This window comes from Cannabis sativa, chromosome 8, assembly GCF_029168945.1.
Source record: "Cannabis sativa cultivar Pink pepper isolate KNU-18-1 chromosome 8, ASM2916894v1, whole genome shotgun sequence".
Taxonomy (NCBI): Eukaryota; Viridiplantae; Streptophyta; class Magnoliopsida; order Rosales; family Cannabaceae; genus Cannabis; species Cannabis sativa.
The window spans coordinates 19,448,265-19,466,820 of record NC_083608.1 but is presented as its reverse complement, the minus strand read 5'-3'; the positions used below and the strand labels follow the sequence as shown (position 1 = coordinate 19,466,820).

At 33.6% G+C, this 18,556-nt stretch overlaps 1 protein-coding gene across 1 annotated transcript; it reads right to left on the bottom strand.

The window, feature by feature from the left end:
* Positions 1 to 10,929: 10,929 nt before the first annotated feature.
* Positions 10,930 to 12,000, bottom strand: LOC115700156 (uncharacterized). Its single transcript, XM_030627716.2, has 2 exons — positions 11,384 to 12,000; positions 10,930 to 10,972 (listed from the first exon to the last, which is right to left on the bottom strand). The coding sequence occupies exons 1-2, from the start codon at positions 11,998 to 12,000 to the stop codon at positions 10,930 to 10,932; spliced, it is 660 nt and encodes a 219-aa protein (XP_030483576.2).
* Between the last annotated feature and the right edge of the window lie 6,556 nt (positions 12,001 to 18,556).

Here is an 18,556-nt window from a genome sequence, read left to right as displayed (position 1 = left end):
ACAGTGGAAAATAAACATGACTATGTGAATAAAGTATTCCTAGATTTATCAGAACACTGGGTTTCACTGATATGACAATCTACAACAGAGTTTACTTACATTTGGAGAAATGTTATGTTCTTTCCAGAACATAGGTTAAAGTAAAGCTCAGGTTGGATGCATGGAGTATGCATTGGAATGGACCGATATTGAACTTTGAATTAGATTTTGAAACTTACCGTAAACATCTATTCAATTCAATATCATAAGTTGATCCTAGATCACATGATCTAAATCCTGATATGGTTAGGCTTAATTTCAAGAGTATTATTCGTGTTCTTTGATTTGTTAGTTAAGCCTAAAACTTTAGTCTGGGCAATACATACATTTTGGGAACACGGTAGTGCGATTGAGTGGGAGCGCTAACATAAATATGGAATCTATAGCTTCTATCTGGCGAATAGTAAGCAAAGGGTGATTTCCTTCGAGCTTAACCAAACGAGATAAACGATTGAGTACTCATTTCACTTAGTTGAAATATCATTTATACAGGGTTAAGTGTTTTAAGGATAAAATACATTGTAGGGTGTTACGGTAATTTAAGTCCCTTTACAGTGTAGATCATCCATATAGAGGATCATTGATCACATTAGGATTATAACAATGGATAACTAATAATGTGTCTATATGGTGGAACATATAGAGCATTCTATATACTGAGAGTGCAATTCTGAGTTCTATGTGTGGATTCAACGAAGAATTAATAAGTCAGTGAATTTAAGTGGTAAATTTTAGATCTGCTTATTGGAAGCTCGGATATATAGACCCATGGTCCCCTCACTAGTTGAGATGATATTACTTGTAGGAATCATTTAATTGATTTTAATTAATCAATTAAAAATTCTCAAGATAGACTTATCAGTTTGAGAATTTAGCACTTATTAAGGGCAAAACAGTAAATAGAGATTTTGAAGGGCATATTTATTAATTAGGAAACTTTAATTAGTTTCATTATTAATAAAATAAATGATAATATATTATTTGATAATTATTTTTTAATTATTAAATAATTAGATTTATCATTAATATGGTCGAACAATGGAATTGGCAATTTTTCACAAAAGGGAAACTATCAAGTGTAGGAAAAGGAAAGTTGGAAAAGAGGCAAGCCTTGTTTCCACATTGCCTAGGCCGGCCCCTTTACCTTCCTTTTCCCTTTGATTTTCTCAGTTCAAAATGTCAATCATAGCCCTTGGTGGTCTTCTATAAATAGAAGGCAAAGGCTTCAGAGTTTAACACATCTGTACAAGCTTTTCACAACATTATTCTGAAAGAATTTTCTCTCAGAAAATTCTCTCTGAGCCGCCACCCTCTCTCTCTCTATACCTTCACTGTTTCGAAATGTATGAGTGCTAGAGTAGTGCCCACACACATCAAGTAATACCTCAATCATAGTGAGGAAGGCTGTGTAGATTTCAGAGACAACAAAGAAGGACTTTCGGGCTCAGATCTTGATTATACTCTGCTACAGAAAGGAATCAAGGGTTAGAGATCTGAGTGGGAGGAGACATATATATTCCGCCGCAATCACTTTGTAAGATTTCCGATACTCTTATGTGTTTAATTTCATATCGTTTTAGAAGTTCATATTTAGGTTGTTAAATCAACATACTTGTGAGTAGATCTAAGTTCCTGGTAAAATAACTTCCAACAACTGGCACCAGAGCCATGGTAATTGATTTGCTTGCAAGAAATTTGGACTTAAAACGATTTGCTTGTCTTTTGGATGGTATCATGTTGCTTTGAGTGTCATATTGATGTTTGAATGTTGTTGTTGAATTCTGGGAAAAATGGTTACTGTTTTTATTCTGTAATTATTTTTGTTGGATAGTTTGGAAAATTCTAAGCAATTTACCTTTTTACAGAACTCGATTTCGATTTAATTTGAATTAGTTATGAATTTTTGAAAATTGAAAAAATCGGGGTGACGAGCAACATGATCACGCGCGCGGAATGGCTGCTTGCAGCCTCCCTGCGCCGTGATCTCTCGGTCATGCACCCAGATCCGCGCGCGGATGGCCATGCACAGCATGCCATCCGTACAGTTCATCCAATTTTCCAATTTTTTCGATTTTTCATGCTATTTCATGGAATTAAATTCTGATTTTTTGTGTAGTTTTGTATGCTGATTTTTGTTTTTCAAATTTCAAATCTAATTATCAGAAATAAATTAATTTTAATTTTTAAAATTAATTTTAGATATTAGTGTAATTTGATTTTGAAAATAGAAAAAAATCAAGTTTTGCTTACCTTTTTCTTATTTCCTTTAAAATTTGATTATTTTATTTTTTTTTAAGGTCAGATATTAATTTTTTTTGGTAACTTGACCTTAATTAAAATAAGATCATAATAATCATGATAATTTTAAAAGAGGAAATAAAGTATTTTTGTTAACTTTTAAATTTTGTTATTTTTTAATTAAATTAAATTGTAAAACAAGAAAAGGGTATGTATTTACCTTTTTCTATTTTATTATTTAATTTATTAAATAACATGAAATTTAAAAGGAAAGTTAGCAATTTATTTTGAAATGACATTTAGGTTACCCAAAACCTAATTTTTCAAAATAGTAGGTTTAATTTTATTTTATTTTTCGAAATAAATGATTAAAATTAAATAAATCCTACATCCAACTATCCAAATCTAACCTTGTTGCAGGAGTATGTGTTTTAGATTGTTTGTAAGTTTTCTAAAACCTATTATTGCTTGATCTAAATTGCCTTGGTTAACTTGATGATAGATCAGATGATCTAATTTTAACCAAAGGTTCAATTGACGATAGATCAAGTAAATAATTTGTAACAGGTAATTTTTACAAACTTCTTTCATCTGTGTATGACTTAGCAACATGATAGGATCCATCCAAATGTGTATGCCTGTGTGAGCCTATATGTTTAATTTCTATTATAGATACATATAGGTGGTTGTTGCTAAATAAAATATCATAACTGATAGATTTTATTTAGGCTCATTTAGTTGTGAGCCTATTCAATTAATAACAGTTATTCATTGTAAGGTTAAATTCCTCTCTTTTGGGCCTTGTGTGAGAGTTGGGAGCCTTAGAAGTGGGTGCGACATACTGGACCCAGCTCCCCCTCACATGAACAACCCCAATTGTGAAGGCCCATTTGCCTGATTTGGATAACTGTGATAGGTTAATTATATTAGTTTGACCTAATAAAAGATTGATTAGCAACATAATTAATTTCATTGTTCCTTGAAATTAATTTAAGAAAAACATAGTTTGAATAGTCATATTCTGGAAAGCTATATGTATTTTTCTTGTTTTTTAATTAAATATGGAATTATAACCATATAAATTCTTTTTGAATCTTAATTTTATAATTTCATTAAATATTCCTATTTAAGTTGAGATTTAGTTAAATTTATCAAATCAACTTAGATTTGAATATTTTTGAATTTCCTATTATAAATTAAGTTGAGGAATTTTGGAAATTGGTTATTAAGATTCTTTAGATATTTTTTAAGTTGATATTTTCTAAATATGGGAACTTAAAATGGAATATCTTCTAAATTAAGTGGTTACTACTTAATTGGTAATATTTAATTAAGTCATTGTTTGAGGAATATTTTTAAGTTGGGTATTTAGATTTTCTAAACAACTTAAATAAGATATTTTTCAAAATTATTCCATTTTTGAAATTTAATTAAAGTTTTTAATTTAATTTGTAATATTTCATTATTGAGATATGGAATATAAATGATTAGACAAAATACATGACTAAATAATGAGCTTTAATCAAAGAGAAATTCGATCTCCATTGTTGGTTTTACATAGCTATTGTTTTAGTGAGTAATCCTCCCTAATGGAGGAACGTTCATTAGCAAGTTAGCGCCGTTTAATCTCGAAAGATAAGTATTCTTATAGGTTTATTTATATGGTTCATGACCACCCTAATGGTGGCGACTATGTAAGACTTATAAGAATGCGAAACAATGGTAGAAGCTCATAAGATAGAATTGCCTTGACTCTCGCCTAAACGGGACAACGCTGAATTCCAATCTTGATCGAATAAAAGGTTGCTAGAATGTTTGACATTTTAGATGAATTGACAACTCTATTCAATGGATGATGCTTTGACTCTCGCCTAAACGGGACACTGTATCAGTTCGTTGGAAACCTTGGAAAATAAACTATGTTAGATTTAGTATTTTTATAACATAAGTGACTGTTTGTTTTCTGAACCTGTGTATGAATTTATAGAACCAAAACCTTACTTCTGTTTATTGATATGTTGTAGTGCCAATATGAATAACCCTCTTCCCGATCCACTCCTAGTTAGTATCTTTGCAAAAGAACTCAATAGTGTGAAAATGCATCCTGGTAGTTGCATTAACTCGCACCTATTGTTGATGAATCTGAAATTCCAAAAGGCAAATCTACTAGGAATTGATTTATCAAAGGAACAATGGGTAAAACTCATACTTTATAGTCTTCCTCAGGAGTATAATAGTTTTGTTCTATATTACTTATTGAACAATCCTAACTCCTCCGACATGGACAAACTCGAGTCTGAGTTGAGGGCCCATGAGCGGGATCTGATTGCAATGAGACCTACTAGCATTGCAAGCTTTAATCAGAGGAAGAAGATTAAGCATGAGGGCTCCAACAAAGCTGCTTCTTCAAGTACAATTATCAGATATCATGTTCTATGTGGGAATTGTAATGGAAAGGGACATAATGGAGAACAATGTCCCTGGCTTCTAGACAATTCAAACGAAGGTGATCCTTTTGTCTTTGAATCATGTGTTTTAGAGAACGACAAATCCACCTGGATTGTTGATTACGGATCTACTAACCATGTATGTTCTTCATTACGAAATTTGCTTGAAACTTGGGAGAATCTTCACCCAGATGAGTTAAAGCTTAAAGTTGGAAATGGCGAGTTGGTATCAGTTAAAGCAAGAGGAACAGCCCAAATCAAGTTTAATTCCAAGAAGTTTTTACTTTTAGAGAATGTTTTATATATTCCTAATTTTAGTAGAAACTTGATTAGTGTTTCATGTTTACAGACACAATTTTATATATTGATTTTTTCGAGTTCAAATTGTTCAATTTCTCGTAATGGATTTCATATATGTGTTGCAAACATGGAACGAGGGCTTTATGTTTTAAGACCTGATACTCAAATCTCACTAAATACTGAACTTTTCAATGTAGCTAAACCTAGAAGCCTTAAGAGAAAAGAGATTGATAATGATGATCAAACTTATCTATGGCATTTACGTTTAGGTCATATAGGCTTTGATAGACTCAATAGGCTAACCAAAGACGGTCCATTGAAAAATGTCGTCTTAGGAGAGCTGCCAGTCTGCGAGTCTTGCCTAGAAGGAAAAATGACCAAACGTTCTTTCTCTGCAAAGGGAGAGCGTGCCAAAGAACCCCTAGGGTTAGTACATTCAGATGTTTGCGGACCGCTGAATGTAAAAGCCAGAGGAGGTTATGAGTATTTCGTCACTTTCATTGACGATTTCTCTAGATATAGTTTTCTTTATTTAATGCAAAAGAAATCTGAAACGTTTGAAAAGTTTCAGGAATTTCATGCTTTGGCTCAAAACCAATTAGGTAAAACATTAAAGATCTTGCGAACTGATAGGGGTGGAGAATATATGGATATGCAGTTCAAAGATCATTTAATTGAACTTGGAATTGAATCCCAATATACTGCCCCTAGCACTCCACAGCAGAATGGAGTTGCAGAAAGAAGAAATCGCACTCTCTTAGAAATGGTTAGGTCTATGCTGAGTTACTCAACTCTGTCTACGTCCTTCTGGGGATATGCTATTCAAATGGCAAACGATATTTTAAATGTTGTTCCATCTAAAGCAGTCCCTAAGACACCCGTCGAACTATGGAATGGTCGCACACCTAGTTTGCGTCATTATAGGATTTGGGGGTGCCCTGCTCGCGTCTTAAGAAAGAAAGAAGGCAAACTGGAATCGCGAACTGAGGTTTGCATGTTTGTCGGAAATTCTAAAGAGACTAGGGCTGGACTATTCTATAGTCACAAGGATAACAAAGTGTTTGTCTCTACAAATGCTACTTTCCTTGAAGATAACTATATGAAAGACAACAAACCGAAAAGTGAAATTGTATTAGAGGAAATGCTCACAGATATTGTTCCTTCAAATGTACCATCTTCTTCTACTCAAGAAGAGGAACATCCCACTCCCTCAGTTGTAGCAACTGAGAAAACTACTACTAAAGCTCCTGTTCAGAAAGTCACCGCTCCTCGTCGTAGTGGGAGGGTTTCTACGAAACCGTCTCGTTATGGCTTGGATGGTGAAATCAATATGGTCGTTGGTGACGGTATTGATGACGACCCATTGACCTATAAACAGGCAATGGCAAGTCCGCAACGGAAGCGATGGTCGGCGGTATGGATTCGTAAATGGATTCCATGAAAAAGAACAAAGTCTGGGAATATGTAGAACCACCTGAAGATTTTCGTCCAATTGGATGTAAATGGGTCTACAAGAAGAAAAGAGGTCTTTGGAGGCGAAGTCGAAACTTTCAAAGCTAGACTGGTCGCCAAGGGTTATACCCAAAGAGAAGGTGTGGACTATGAGGAAACTTTTAGTCCTGTTGCCATGCTCAAATCCATCCGAATTCTTCTCTCCATAGCTGCCGCTTTAGATTATGAAATCTGGCAAATGGATGTCAAGACAGCCTTTCTTAATGGGCTTCTTGAAGAAACCATCTATATGGAGCAACAGAAGGTTATGTTCTTCACAGGCGAGGAGAATAAAGTTTGCAAATTAAATAGGTCCATATATGGGCTTAAGCAAGCTTCTCGCTCATGCAACAAAAGGTTTGATGAGATCATCAAGACCTACGGCTTTCATCAGAATGAAGATGAACCTTGTGTTTACCAACTCAAGGAAAACCAAGTAGTAGTATTCCTGGTCCTTTATGTTGATGACATTTTGATCATTGGAAACAATGTCAAGAAAATGACTCACATCAAGGAATGGCTTGACACTCAATTCGACATGAAAGATTTGGGTGAGGCAGCCTATGTTCTTGGTATTCAGATTGTCAGAAACCGGAAGAACAGATCCCTTGCTCTCTCTCAAACAACTTACATTGACAAAGTTCTTGAGAGATTTTCCATGACCAATACCAAAGGGGCAAACATGCCCTCTAGACATGGTATCCGTCTATCTAAGGAACAGTGTCCTACTGATCCTCAAGAGATAGAAGACATGGCAAAAATTCCTTATGCTTCTGCAGTTGGGAGTCTAATGTATGCTATGCTATGCACTAGACCTGACATCTGCTATGCAGTTGGAATCGTGAGCAGGTATCAGTCAAATCCAAGAAGGGTACATTGGAACGCGGTTAAGTATATTTTGAAATGCTTAAAGAGTACAAGAGATTATGTATTAGTCTACAAGGGTGGTGCTTTGAATCCCTTAGGCTATACAGACTCAGATTTCCAGGGATGTCTTGAAGACGGGGAAATCTACATGCAGGATGGTGTTTACTCTTAGGGGTGGAGCAGTGGTTTGGAGAAGTGCTAAACAAGCTGCGATTTCGGATTCTACCATGGAGGCGAATACATAGCTGCGGCTGAAGCAGCTAAAGAGGTTGTCTGGCTTAGGAAGTTCTTCACCAGTCTTGGTGTAGTTCCTGGAATGGAAAGGCCTCTAGTCCTGCTTTGTGATAATACTGGAGCTATAGCCAACAGTAAGGAACCTCGGAGCCACAAGAGAAGTAAGCACATAGAAAGAAAGTATCATATTATCAGAGAATATGTGGCAAGAGGGGATGTACTGGTGGAGAAAGTGGATACGCAGGATAACTTGGCTGATCCATTCACCAAAGTCTTGGCAGTAACTTCATTCGAAAAGCACCGTCAGAATTTAGGATTAATTGAAATGTCTTGATTTGTTTTATATTAGTGCAAGTGGGAGTTTGTTGGGTTTTATGCCCTAAATAAAACTCTGTTTCAATGTAATCCAGATTATTCTATATCAATAAAGTAACAGAAGTAATTTTTCATTCACTTGTGTATGTTTTGGTTCACTTAATCAATTGCTTGTCTATTTGATTTATAAATTCATCCAAACCCTTTTCACATACTTGAACATGTTTATTGTGTTGTCAACACAGTGGAAAATAAACATGACTATGTGAATAAAGTATTCCTAGATTTATCAGAACACTGGGTTTCACTGATATGAAAATCTACAACAGAGTTTACTTACATTTGGAGAAATGTTATGTTCTTTCCAGAATATAGGTTAAAGTAAAGCTCAGGTTGGATGCATGGAGTATGCATTGGAATGGACCGATATTGAACTTTGAATTAGATTTTGAAACTTACCGTAAACATCTATTCAATTCAATATCATAAGTTGATCCTAGATCACATGATCTAAATCCTGATATGGTTAGGCTTAATTTCAAGAGTATTATTCGTGTTCTTTGATTTGTTAGTTAAGCCTAAAACTTTAGTCTGGGCAATACATACATTTTGGGAACACGGTAGTGCGATTGAGTGGGAGCGCTAACATAAATATGGAATCTATAGCTTCTATCTGGCGAATAGTAAGCAAAGGGTGATTTCCTTCGAGCTTAACCAAACGAGATAAATGATTGAGTACTCATTTCACTTAGTTGAAATATCATTTATACAGGGTTAAGTGTTTTAAGGATAAAATACATTGTAGGGTGTTACAGTAATTTAAGTCCCTTTACAGTGTAGATCATCCATATAGAGGATCATTGATCACATTAGGATTATAACAATGGATAACTAATAATGTGTGTATATGGTGGAACATATAGAGCATTCTATATACTGAGAGTGAAATTCTGAGTTCTATGTGTGGATTCAACGAAGAATTAATAAGTCAGTGAATTTAAGTGGTAAATTCTAGATCTGCTTATTGGAAGCTCGGATATATAGACCCATGGTCCCCTCACTAGTTGAGATGATATTACTTGTAGGACTCATTTAATTGATTTTAATTAATCAATTAAAAATTCTCAAGATAGACTTATCAGTTTGAGAATTTAGCACTTATTAAGGGCAAAACAGTAAATAGAGATTTTGAAGGACATATTTATTAATTAGGAAACTTTAATTAGTTTCATTATTAATAAAATAAATGATAATATATTATTTGATAATTATTTTTTAATTATTAAATAATTAGATTTATCATTAATATGGTTGAACAATGGAATTGGCAATTTTTCACAAAAGGGAAACTATCAAGTGTAGGAAAAGGAAAGTTGGAAAAGAGGCAAGCCTTGTTTCCACATTGCTTAGGCCGGCCCCTTTACCTTCCTTTTCCCTTTGATTTTCTCAGTTCAAAATGTCAATCATAGCCCTTGGTGGTCTTCTATAAATAGAAGGCAAAGGCTTCAGAGTTTAACACATCTGTACAAGCTTTTCACAGCATTATTCTGAAAGAATTTTCTCTCAGAAAATTCTCTCTGAGCCGCCACCCTCTCTCTCTCTATACCTTTACTGTTTCGAAATGTATGAGTGCTAGAGTAGTGCCCACACACATCAAGTAATACCTCAATCATAATGAGGAAGGCTGTGTAGATTTCAGAGACAACAAAGAAGGACTTTCGGGCTCAGATCTTGATTATACTCTGCTACAGAAAGGAATCAAGGGTTAGAGATCTGAGTGGGAGGAGACATATATATTTCGCTGCAATCACTGTAAGATTTCTGATACTCTTATGTGTTTAATTTCATATCGTTTTAGAAGTTCATATTTAGGTTGTTAAATCAACATACTTGTGAGTAGATCTAAGTTCCTGGTAAAATAACTTCCAACAAGTACTAACTCTGTACTCGTGTTGGTAGAGCCATTATTGTACCCCTCGAAATCACTAAGTGTTGTACCACATGCATGACGTACCCCCTGGTACTCGTGTTGGTAACACCGTAACTACACTGATATCCTACACTATACTAACACTCCTAAAATCACTTAAACAATTAGTGTTAGTAGTGTAAATAGTTAAAACAAGCATACATTCATATATATACGTTATTATGCTATCTTACCTCGTTCCGTGCTCCGGTGTGCCGGTCAGCCTGAGTCGAAGTGCCGCTTGACGCTTTACAGGGCCCTAAACCATAACGTTCAAAACTTAATGAGAGACACGCTAAAACACTTATCGGGGACTTAAATTTAAAACTAAGGATAACCCTATTGATAAATAGGATGCTAATACCCTAAACAAAACAAAAACGGGAAAAACTAGGGTTCTGAAAAAACTCCAACCGGAAGCCCAGTTCCTGGGTACCAACCGGTCGACCGGTTCTAATGGTCCCCGTAGCCGGTCGGCCAGGTTCATCTTCAGGAACCCTAAAACCGATCCCTTTCAACCAAATCAAACCCAAACTGCACAATCTCTTCCAGAATACCTGCTTATGTCCCAACAAACCCATTCCAAGCATTCAAACACAATAAACAGCTCAAGAATTAAAAACACCATTAAAGCTCAAAGTTAGAGCTTTCAAACTCCAATTTTGTTCAAACAAGACAACAACAACCCAACCAAGCTTAAAATACAAAATATGTCCTTCATCTAACCTCTGAATACAAAGATGAACACTTCTAAAGAAAACAGCCACAAAGAACACAAATTCAAAACCAAAACCTAATCTTAACTTCAAGAAACCAAAGAGAGAAAGGCTAAGAACTAATACCTTGAATTAGATCTCCAAAGGCTGGCTGAAAACTGTATAATTACAGCAAGAAATTCCTTCCTTTTGCTGGTTTTGGGTGGCACGAAAGAGAGAGAGAGAGAGAGAGATATTGAAGCTTCTAGGATTTTCTCAACTAAAACCCCCTGTTTTCGTTTCTTCTTTTTTTTTTAAAAAAAAAAAAAATTGATTAATACTTATCCAAAAACAAAGAATTCAGATTATAGAGTTCACTAAAAGCCAAATAAAGAATTAAAGAAAAAGACCAATTTGCCTTTTAATTTAAACCAAGGTTTTAAACAATTCAAGAGTAGTTTAGTCATTCCAAACCCCGAGAATTCTAACACCTTCAATACCTTGCAATAATACCCCAATAACAATATTCTAAAACACATAAAATGCGACTCTCTAAAGGCCCAACGTCGTTTTCCACAGCTTCCGAACACAACCTCAAAATTCACAAAATTCACATAAATAGCATAATAAGAATATATTAACTTAAATAAATTTCCACAATAAGCATATTATAAATAACATTTAAATCTCATGAATAAACCCTAATTATTTAATAATCAAAAATATTAATCGTATGCGGTCTTTACAATTATTCCCTCGTTAAAAGGATTTCGTCCTCGAAATCTAACCTGAATAACTCTGGATATTGAGTCCTCATGTCAGACTCCAACTCCCAAGTGGCCTCTTCCACTTTACTATTCCTCCAGAGCACTTTAACCAACGCTATGGTTTTGCTTCGAAGGACCTTTTCCTTCCTATCCAGAATTTGCACTGGTTGTTCATCATAAGACAGGTCTGGTTGTAATTCCAATGCCTCATAACTCAGTATATGCATTGGATCAGACACGTACTTCCTCAACATCGAAACATGAAATACATTATGCACGGTCGATAACGATGGAGGTAAGGCTAACCGATAAGCAACTTGTCCAACCTTCTCAAGTATTTCAAAAGGTCCTATAAATCTAGGACTTAGTTTGCCTTTCTTTCCAAAGCGCCTGATTCCTTTCATTGGTGATACACGCAGGAAGACATGATCTCCCAGCTGAAACGTAATATCCCAACGCTTGGGATCTGCATAACTCTTTTGCCTACTTTGCGAAGTAAGCATTCGTGCTCTATTCTTATCTATTGCCTCATTTGTTTTTTGGACCAACTCAGGGCCTAGGTATTTCCATTCTCTTGTTTCATCCCAATGAATTGGGGATCGACACTTTCTACCATAGAGCAGCTCATAGGTAGTCATTCCTATAGTACTTTGATAGCTATTATTGTAGGAGAACTCAATCAGAGGCAAATACTTGCTCCATGACCCTCCAAAATCCATGACACAAGCTCGTAACAGGTCTTCAAGTATCTGAATAGTTCGCTCAGATTGCCCATCTGTTTGAGGATGAAAGGATGTGCTGAATTAGACTAGTTCCCATAACCTTCTACAAACTCACCCAGAACTTTGAGGTAAATTTAGGGTCTCTATCTGAAACGATAGACTTTGGTACCCCATGAAGGCGAACAATCTCCTTCACATACAAATCAGCATACTAATCTACTGTATAAGTTACTTTAACAGGCAAGAAATGTGCTGACTTTGTAAAGCGATCTACCACGACCCAAACTGAGTCGTACATTCCTGTGGTTCTGGGCAAACCAACTACAAAATCCATCGCAATGTCTTCCCACTTCCATTCTGGAAGTGTTAATGGCTGAAGTAATCCTGCAGGTCACTGATGTTCTGCTTTAATCTGCTGGCAGGTTAAGCACTTAGTGACATAGTCTACCACATCCCTTTTCATCCCATACCACCAGAAATAGGGTTTCGAATCTTGATACATTTTGGTGGTTCCTGGGTGCAGTGAGTAAGGGGTAGTGTGAGCTTCATCCAGAATCTCTTTCTTAAGCTCAGTGTTATCTTGGACACACACTCGTGCTTTGAACCGTAGCATTCCACTGTCAGAGATTGAAAAGTCCTTAGCTTTACCTGCTAAGACATCCTCTCGAATCTTGAACAGTTCAGGGTCTTCTAATTGTGCCACTTTAATTCTTTCCAACAAGTCTGACTAAAGTGTCAAATTGTGCTATTTCCCAATCACAAATTCAATATTTGCTCTAAACATTTCTGAAGCTAACTGAGGAGAATTCATTACTGTATTAAAAATCTGATCAGGTCCTTTCCGACTCAAGGCATCTGCCACAACATTTGCCTTTCCAGGATGATACAGGATTTCACAGTCATAGTCCTTCACTAGCTCTAACCACCTTCTTTGTCTCATGTTCAGATCTTTCTGAATGAAAAAGTACGTGAGACTTTTGTGGTCAGTATAGATCTCACACCAATCACCATATAAGTAGTGTTGCCAAATTTTCAGGGCAAACACTACTGCTGCAAGCTCTAAGTCATGAGTTGGGTAACGTTGCTCATAATCTTTCAATTGTCGTGAAGCATAAGCTATGACTTTATCTGCCTGCATTAGCACACAGCCCAAACCCTGCCTTGATGCATCGAAATACACCACAAATCTCTCTTGATCAGACGGCAAGGCTAAAACAAGAGCTGTAATCAGTCATTGTTTCAGCTCTTGGAAACTTCCGTCACACTTATCTGACCATATAAACCGTTGGTTCTTCCTAGTTAACTCGGATAACGACATTGCAATATTGGAAAAACCTTCCATAAAATGCCGATAATAACCCGCTAAACCGAGAAAACTTCGAACTTTAGTGACTATTTTGGGTCTAGGCCAATTCTTCACTGCTTCAATCTTTCCTGGGTTTACCATTATCCCGTCTTTTCCAACAATATGTCCCAGAAAAGATACCTGTGATAGCCAAAACGCACATTTTTTGCACTTCGCATAGAGTTTATGATCTCTGAGTCGTTGCAGAACCATTCGAAGATGATGTTCGTGTTCTGCTTCTGACCAAGAGTACACAAGAATATCATCAATTAATTCAATTACAAAATTATCGAGAAAGTCCTTGAATACTCTATTCATGAGATCCATAAAGGCGGCCGGAGCATTTGTCAATCCGAATGACATAACTAGGAACTCGTAATGACCATACCTGGTTCGAAAGGCTGTCTTCGGGATATCCTCTTCTCAGATTCTCAGTTGATGATATCCAGATCTCAAGTCAATCTTAGAGAATACCGTTTTTCCTTGAAGTTGATCAAACAGATCGTCAATTCTAGGCAAAGGATATTTATTTTTAATATTTAACTTGTTCAGCTCCCGATAGTCAATACACATCCGAAGAGTCCCATCCTTCTTCTTGACAAACAGAACCGGAGCTCCCCAAGGTGACTGTTGGGTTTTATGCCCTAAATAAAACTCTTTACAATTTGATTAGTTATCAAATAAGAAATTTGAAGTGATTTATGTTTGCATGAATTTTACATGCTAATGGTATAATATGTTTATTAGATTTACACACAAAATCAGTTAAATCCAGATCATATGTTTATTCACAATTACAGTATCGTCAACACAGTGGAATGTGATTGTGATCATATGAATCAAAAGACTAAGTCCCTATTTCATCAGTGTTTTGGATTTACACTAATGTGATAATCAGCGATGATGTGTACTTATACTTGGAGTAAGTGTTATGTTCTTTCCAGGACATTAGTAAAGTATACTAGTTTCGAATGTATGATGTATACATTGGACTGGACCGATATTACAACTTAGTTAAGATATTATAAACTTACCGTTATATCTTTCCAAGTCAATATCAGTAGTTGATCTTAAGATTAAAAGAATCTAAATCCTGATATGCTTAGGCTCAACTCAGGAGTACTATTCATGTTCTTTGATTTATTAGTTAAGCCTACTTTTGGGTCAGGGTGATACGTATATTTTGGGAACATGATAGTATGATTGAGTGGGAGTGCTGAACATAAATATGGAATCTATAGCTTCTACTGGTGTATAGAAGTCAAGTGATGATTCCCTTCGAGCTTAGCAAATAGAAGTAAATGGATGAGCTCTTGTTTAAGTGACTAATTCTTAGATCACTAAACACCATTTACAGGTAGCTAAGTGTTTTAAGGGGCAAAATACATTGAGGGGTGAGAACAGTAAAAATTATCCCATCTCGATGTAAATCATCTATATAGAGGATCTTTGATCACAATAAGATTATAACAATGGTTAAATGAGATAGCATATCTATATCGTGGAACATATAATATGCTCTATATAAGTCTGAGAGTGCAATTCTAAGTTCTAAGAGTGGATTCAACGAAGAATTAATAAGTAGGAATTTACTAAGTAAATTCGGTTCACTTATTGGAAGCTCAGCATATAGATCCATGGTCCCCATTCTAGTTGAGAACATACTGCTTGTAAGACTCAATAATTGATTTGTGATTAATCAATTATAATTCTAAAGTTAGACTATGTCTAATTTATGAATTTTCACTAAGCAGGGGCGAAATTGTAAAGAAAAGAGATTCTAGGTTTATTTATTTATTAAGGGACTTTATATGTCTAGTTAATAATTAAATTAAATGAAAATATTATTTAATAATCTATTTTAGTTATTAAATAATTAGTTTTGGCATTTAAAATGTTAGAATTGGAAAATTTGCGTTTTTGAGAAAATAGAAATAAAATTTATTAAAACTGCAAAAACAAGTGGGCCCATTATCTACACCTTGGCCAGCCACTTATAGTGGTTTTTCAAATAGATATTTTCATTATTTTAATGCCAAAATAATTCCTAACCTAAACCTAGTAGTTGCCAATAAATAGAAAGTGATGGCTCAGTCAAAAATATAAGTTTCATTATTCTTCTGAGAGAAAAACAATTTTTCAGAAAAACTGAGCCCTCCCTTTTCTATACCTTGGCCGAAACCTCTCTCTCTCTTTTCTTCTTCTAAATTTTGAACCTTAGTGATAGAGTAAGTGCCCACACACAGCAAGTGGTAACTCAATCATAGATTGGAAGACTGTGAAGGATCACACACAAAGAGAAGGACATTCGGGCTCAGATCTTGATAATACTCTGCGACAGAAAGGATACAAGGGTTAGAGATCTGAGTGGAAGGAGACATTAATTCCGCTGCATCAATGTAAGGTTTTCTTAACTTTATATGTGTTTATTTTATCGTTTTAGAAAGTTCATATTTAGGGTGTTAAACAACATACTTGTGAGTAGATCTAAGATCCTGGTAAAATATTTTCCAACAACTGGCCTCAGAGCCATGGTAATTGATTTGCTTGCAAGAAATTTGGACTTTAAAACGATTGTTTGTTATTTGGATGGTTTCATGTTGTATTGAGTGTTATATGATGATTGATTGATTGATGTTTGTAAATTTTCGTGAAAAATAATTGAAATTTTGTTTTTGGAATTATTTTTATTGGATAGTATGGAAAAAATTAAGCAAGTTACTTTTTTACAGAACTCAATTTCGATTTAATTTGAATTAGTTATGATTTTTTGAAGATTCGAAAAAAAGATAGGGATGCTGCATCACCCACGCGCGCGTGGAACCGAGTGCACCTCGGTCATACGCGTGTTCGGACAGCATTTTGTCCGAGCAACACGCACGGGTGTCTGAAGACGCCCCCCTCCGCACGCGGAAATCCTGCGTGTTCCCCCCAGCGTCGAGGTTTCTTGGCTTGCACCCCTGTGAGCGCGCGCGGACGAGTATGCACTGCATACCGTCCGTACAGCTCACAATTTTTTCGTTTTTCTTCGTTTTTTCATGCTTTTTCATGGATTTAACTTCCGATTTTTTGTGTAGTTTTGTATTTAGACATTTACTATTCCTATTTAAATTCTAATAATCATAATTAAATTATTTAATATTTTTTTTTAATTTAATTCATGATATTAGTGTAATTTGAATTTGAAAATAGTAAATATATATCTTTTTGCTTAATTATCTATCTTATTTTTAAATTTGATTATATCTTATTTTTTTAAAAATTTAAGGTCAGATATTAAATTTTTTAAATTAAATATTTTTTTTTTAAATTATTTGACCTTATTTAAATTTAAAATAAGTTAATTATAATCATAATATTTTAAATAGATGTAAGATATTTTTCTAACTTTTAAATTTTGTTATTTTATTTATTTAAATTAAATTTAAAATCTGAAAAAAAATATTTATTTATCTTTTTTTTAATTTTATTTAATTTTTATTTATAAAATAACATTTAATTTTTAAAAGTAGTTAGCAAATTTTGAAATGATATTTAGGTTAGTTGAAACCTAATTTTTCAAAATAGTAGGTTTAATTTTAAATTTTTTTTAATAATTTTGAAATGAAATATAAATATTTTTATTTTTAAAAAAAAAATAAATATTTTTATTTATTTATTTAATTATTTTATTTTCGAAATTTAATTATTTAAAATTAAATAAATCCTACTTCCAACTATCCAGCTAACCTTGTTGCAGGAGTATGTGGTTTTAGCTTGTTTGTAAGTTTTTAAAACCTATTATTACTTGACTACAAATAGTCATGGTTAACTTGTTGACAGATCCAATGATCTGATTTTAACTCATGGCTCCCTTGGTCAAGTAAATAATTTGTAACAGGTAAATTTTACAATCTTCTTTCATCTGTGTATGACCTAGCAACATGATAGGATCCATCCAAATGTGTGTCTGTGTGAGCCTATATATTTATTTTATTATATAGATGTATATAGGTTGTTGCTAAATAAAATATCACACCATGATAGATTTTATTTAGGTCCATTTAGTTTTTGGACCTATTCAATTAATAACAGTTATTTATTTTAAGGTTAAATTCCTCTCTTTTGGGCCTTGTGTGAGAGTTGGGAGCCATAGAAATGGGTACGACATACTGAACCCAGCACCCCCTCACATGAACTACCCCAATTATGAAGGCACATTTGCCTGATTTGAATAACTGTATTAGGTTAATTATATTAGTTTGACCTAATAAAATTGAATTAGCAACATAATTAACTTTTAAAATATATGAAAATTTATTTTCATTTTAATATTTTAAAGTTAATTTTAAGAAAAACACTTTTAGTTTTAGATATTATTTCTAGATAAACTATTTGTATTTTTCTTGTATTTAATTAAATAAAGAATTTTAACTAACTAGATTCTTTCTGGAACTTATTTAATTAAATATTCCTATTTAAGTTATAAATTAGTTGTAACAACTGATTTTTCTTATCTAACTTAAATTTGAATATTTTATTTAAATTTAAAATTAAATTGAGGAATCCTAGTTATTAGTTATTAAAGATTCTTAAGATAATTTTTAAGTTAGTTTTTGAACTTTAAATGGAATATTTTTCAAATTAAGTGGTTACAACTTAATTTTTGATATTTAATTAAATCTAAATTTAAAAATATTTAAGTTTTGGATTTTTTCTATACAACTTAAATTAGATATTTTTTAAATTTTTGTTGAAAAGATACTTAGTCAAATAAAATATTTTCTAGATAATTATTTCTAGACTACTTATTATTTCTAATATTTAAATAGGAAAATATTATACATTGTGAAATTAATTATTTAAATAATTAATTTTGGTACAATTTATTTTAAGCATATTTTTCCTAGTATTAAACTAGAAATTAATAATTAAGCCTTCTTTACTCTTAATTATTTATTTCTTGAATTTAATACATTTAATTAAATTGAAAAAATTAAATATCTAAGTTGATTTTCATCATGATACTTAAATATTTATTTTTCATGACACTTAATTAAATAGAAAATTATTTTTAGGTTGAAATTTAATTTTTCAACTTAAATTTAAATAATTTTCAAAATATATATTTTCCTTTATTTTATTAAT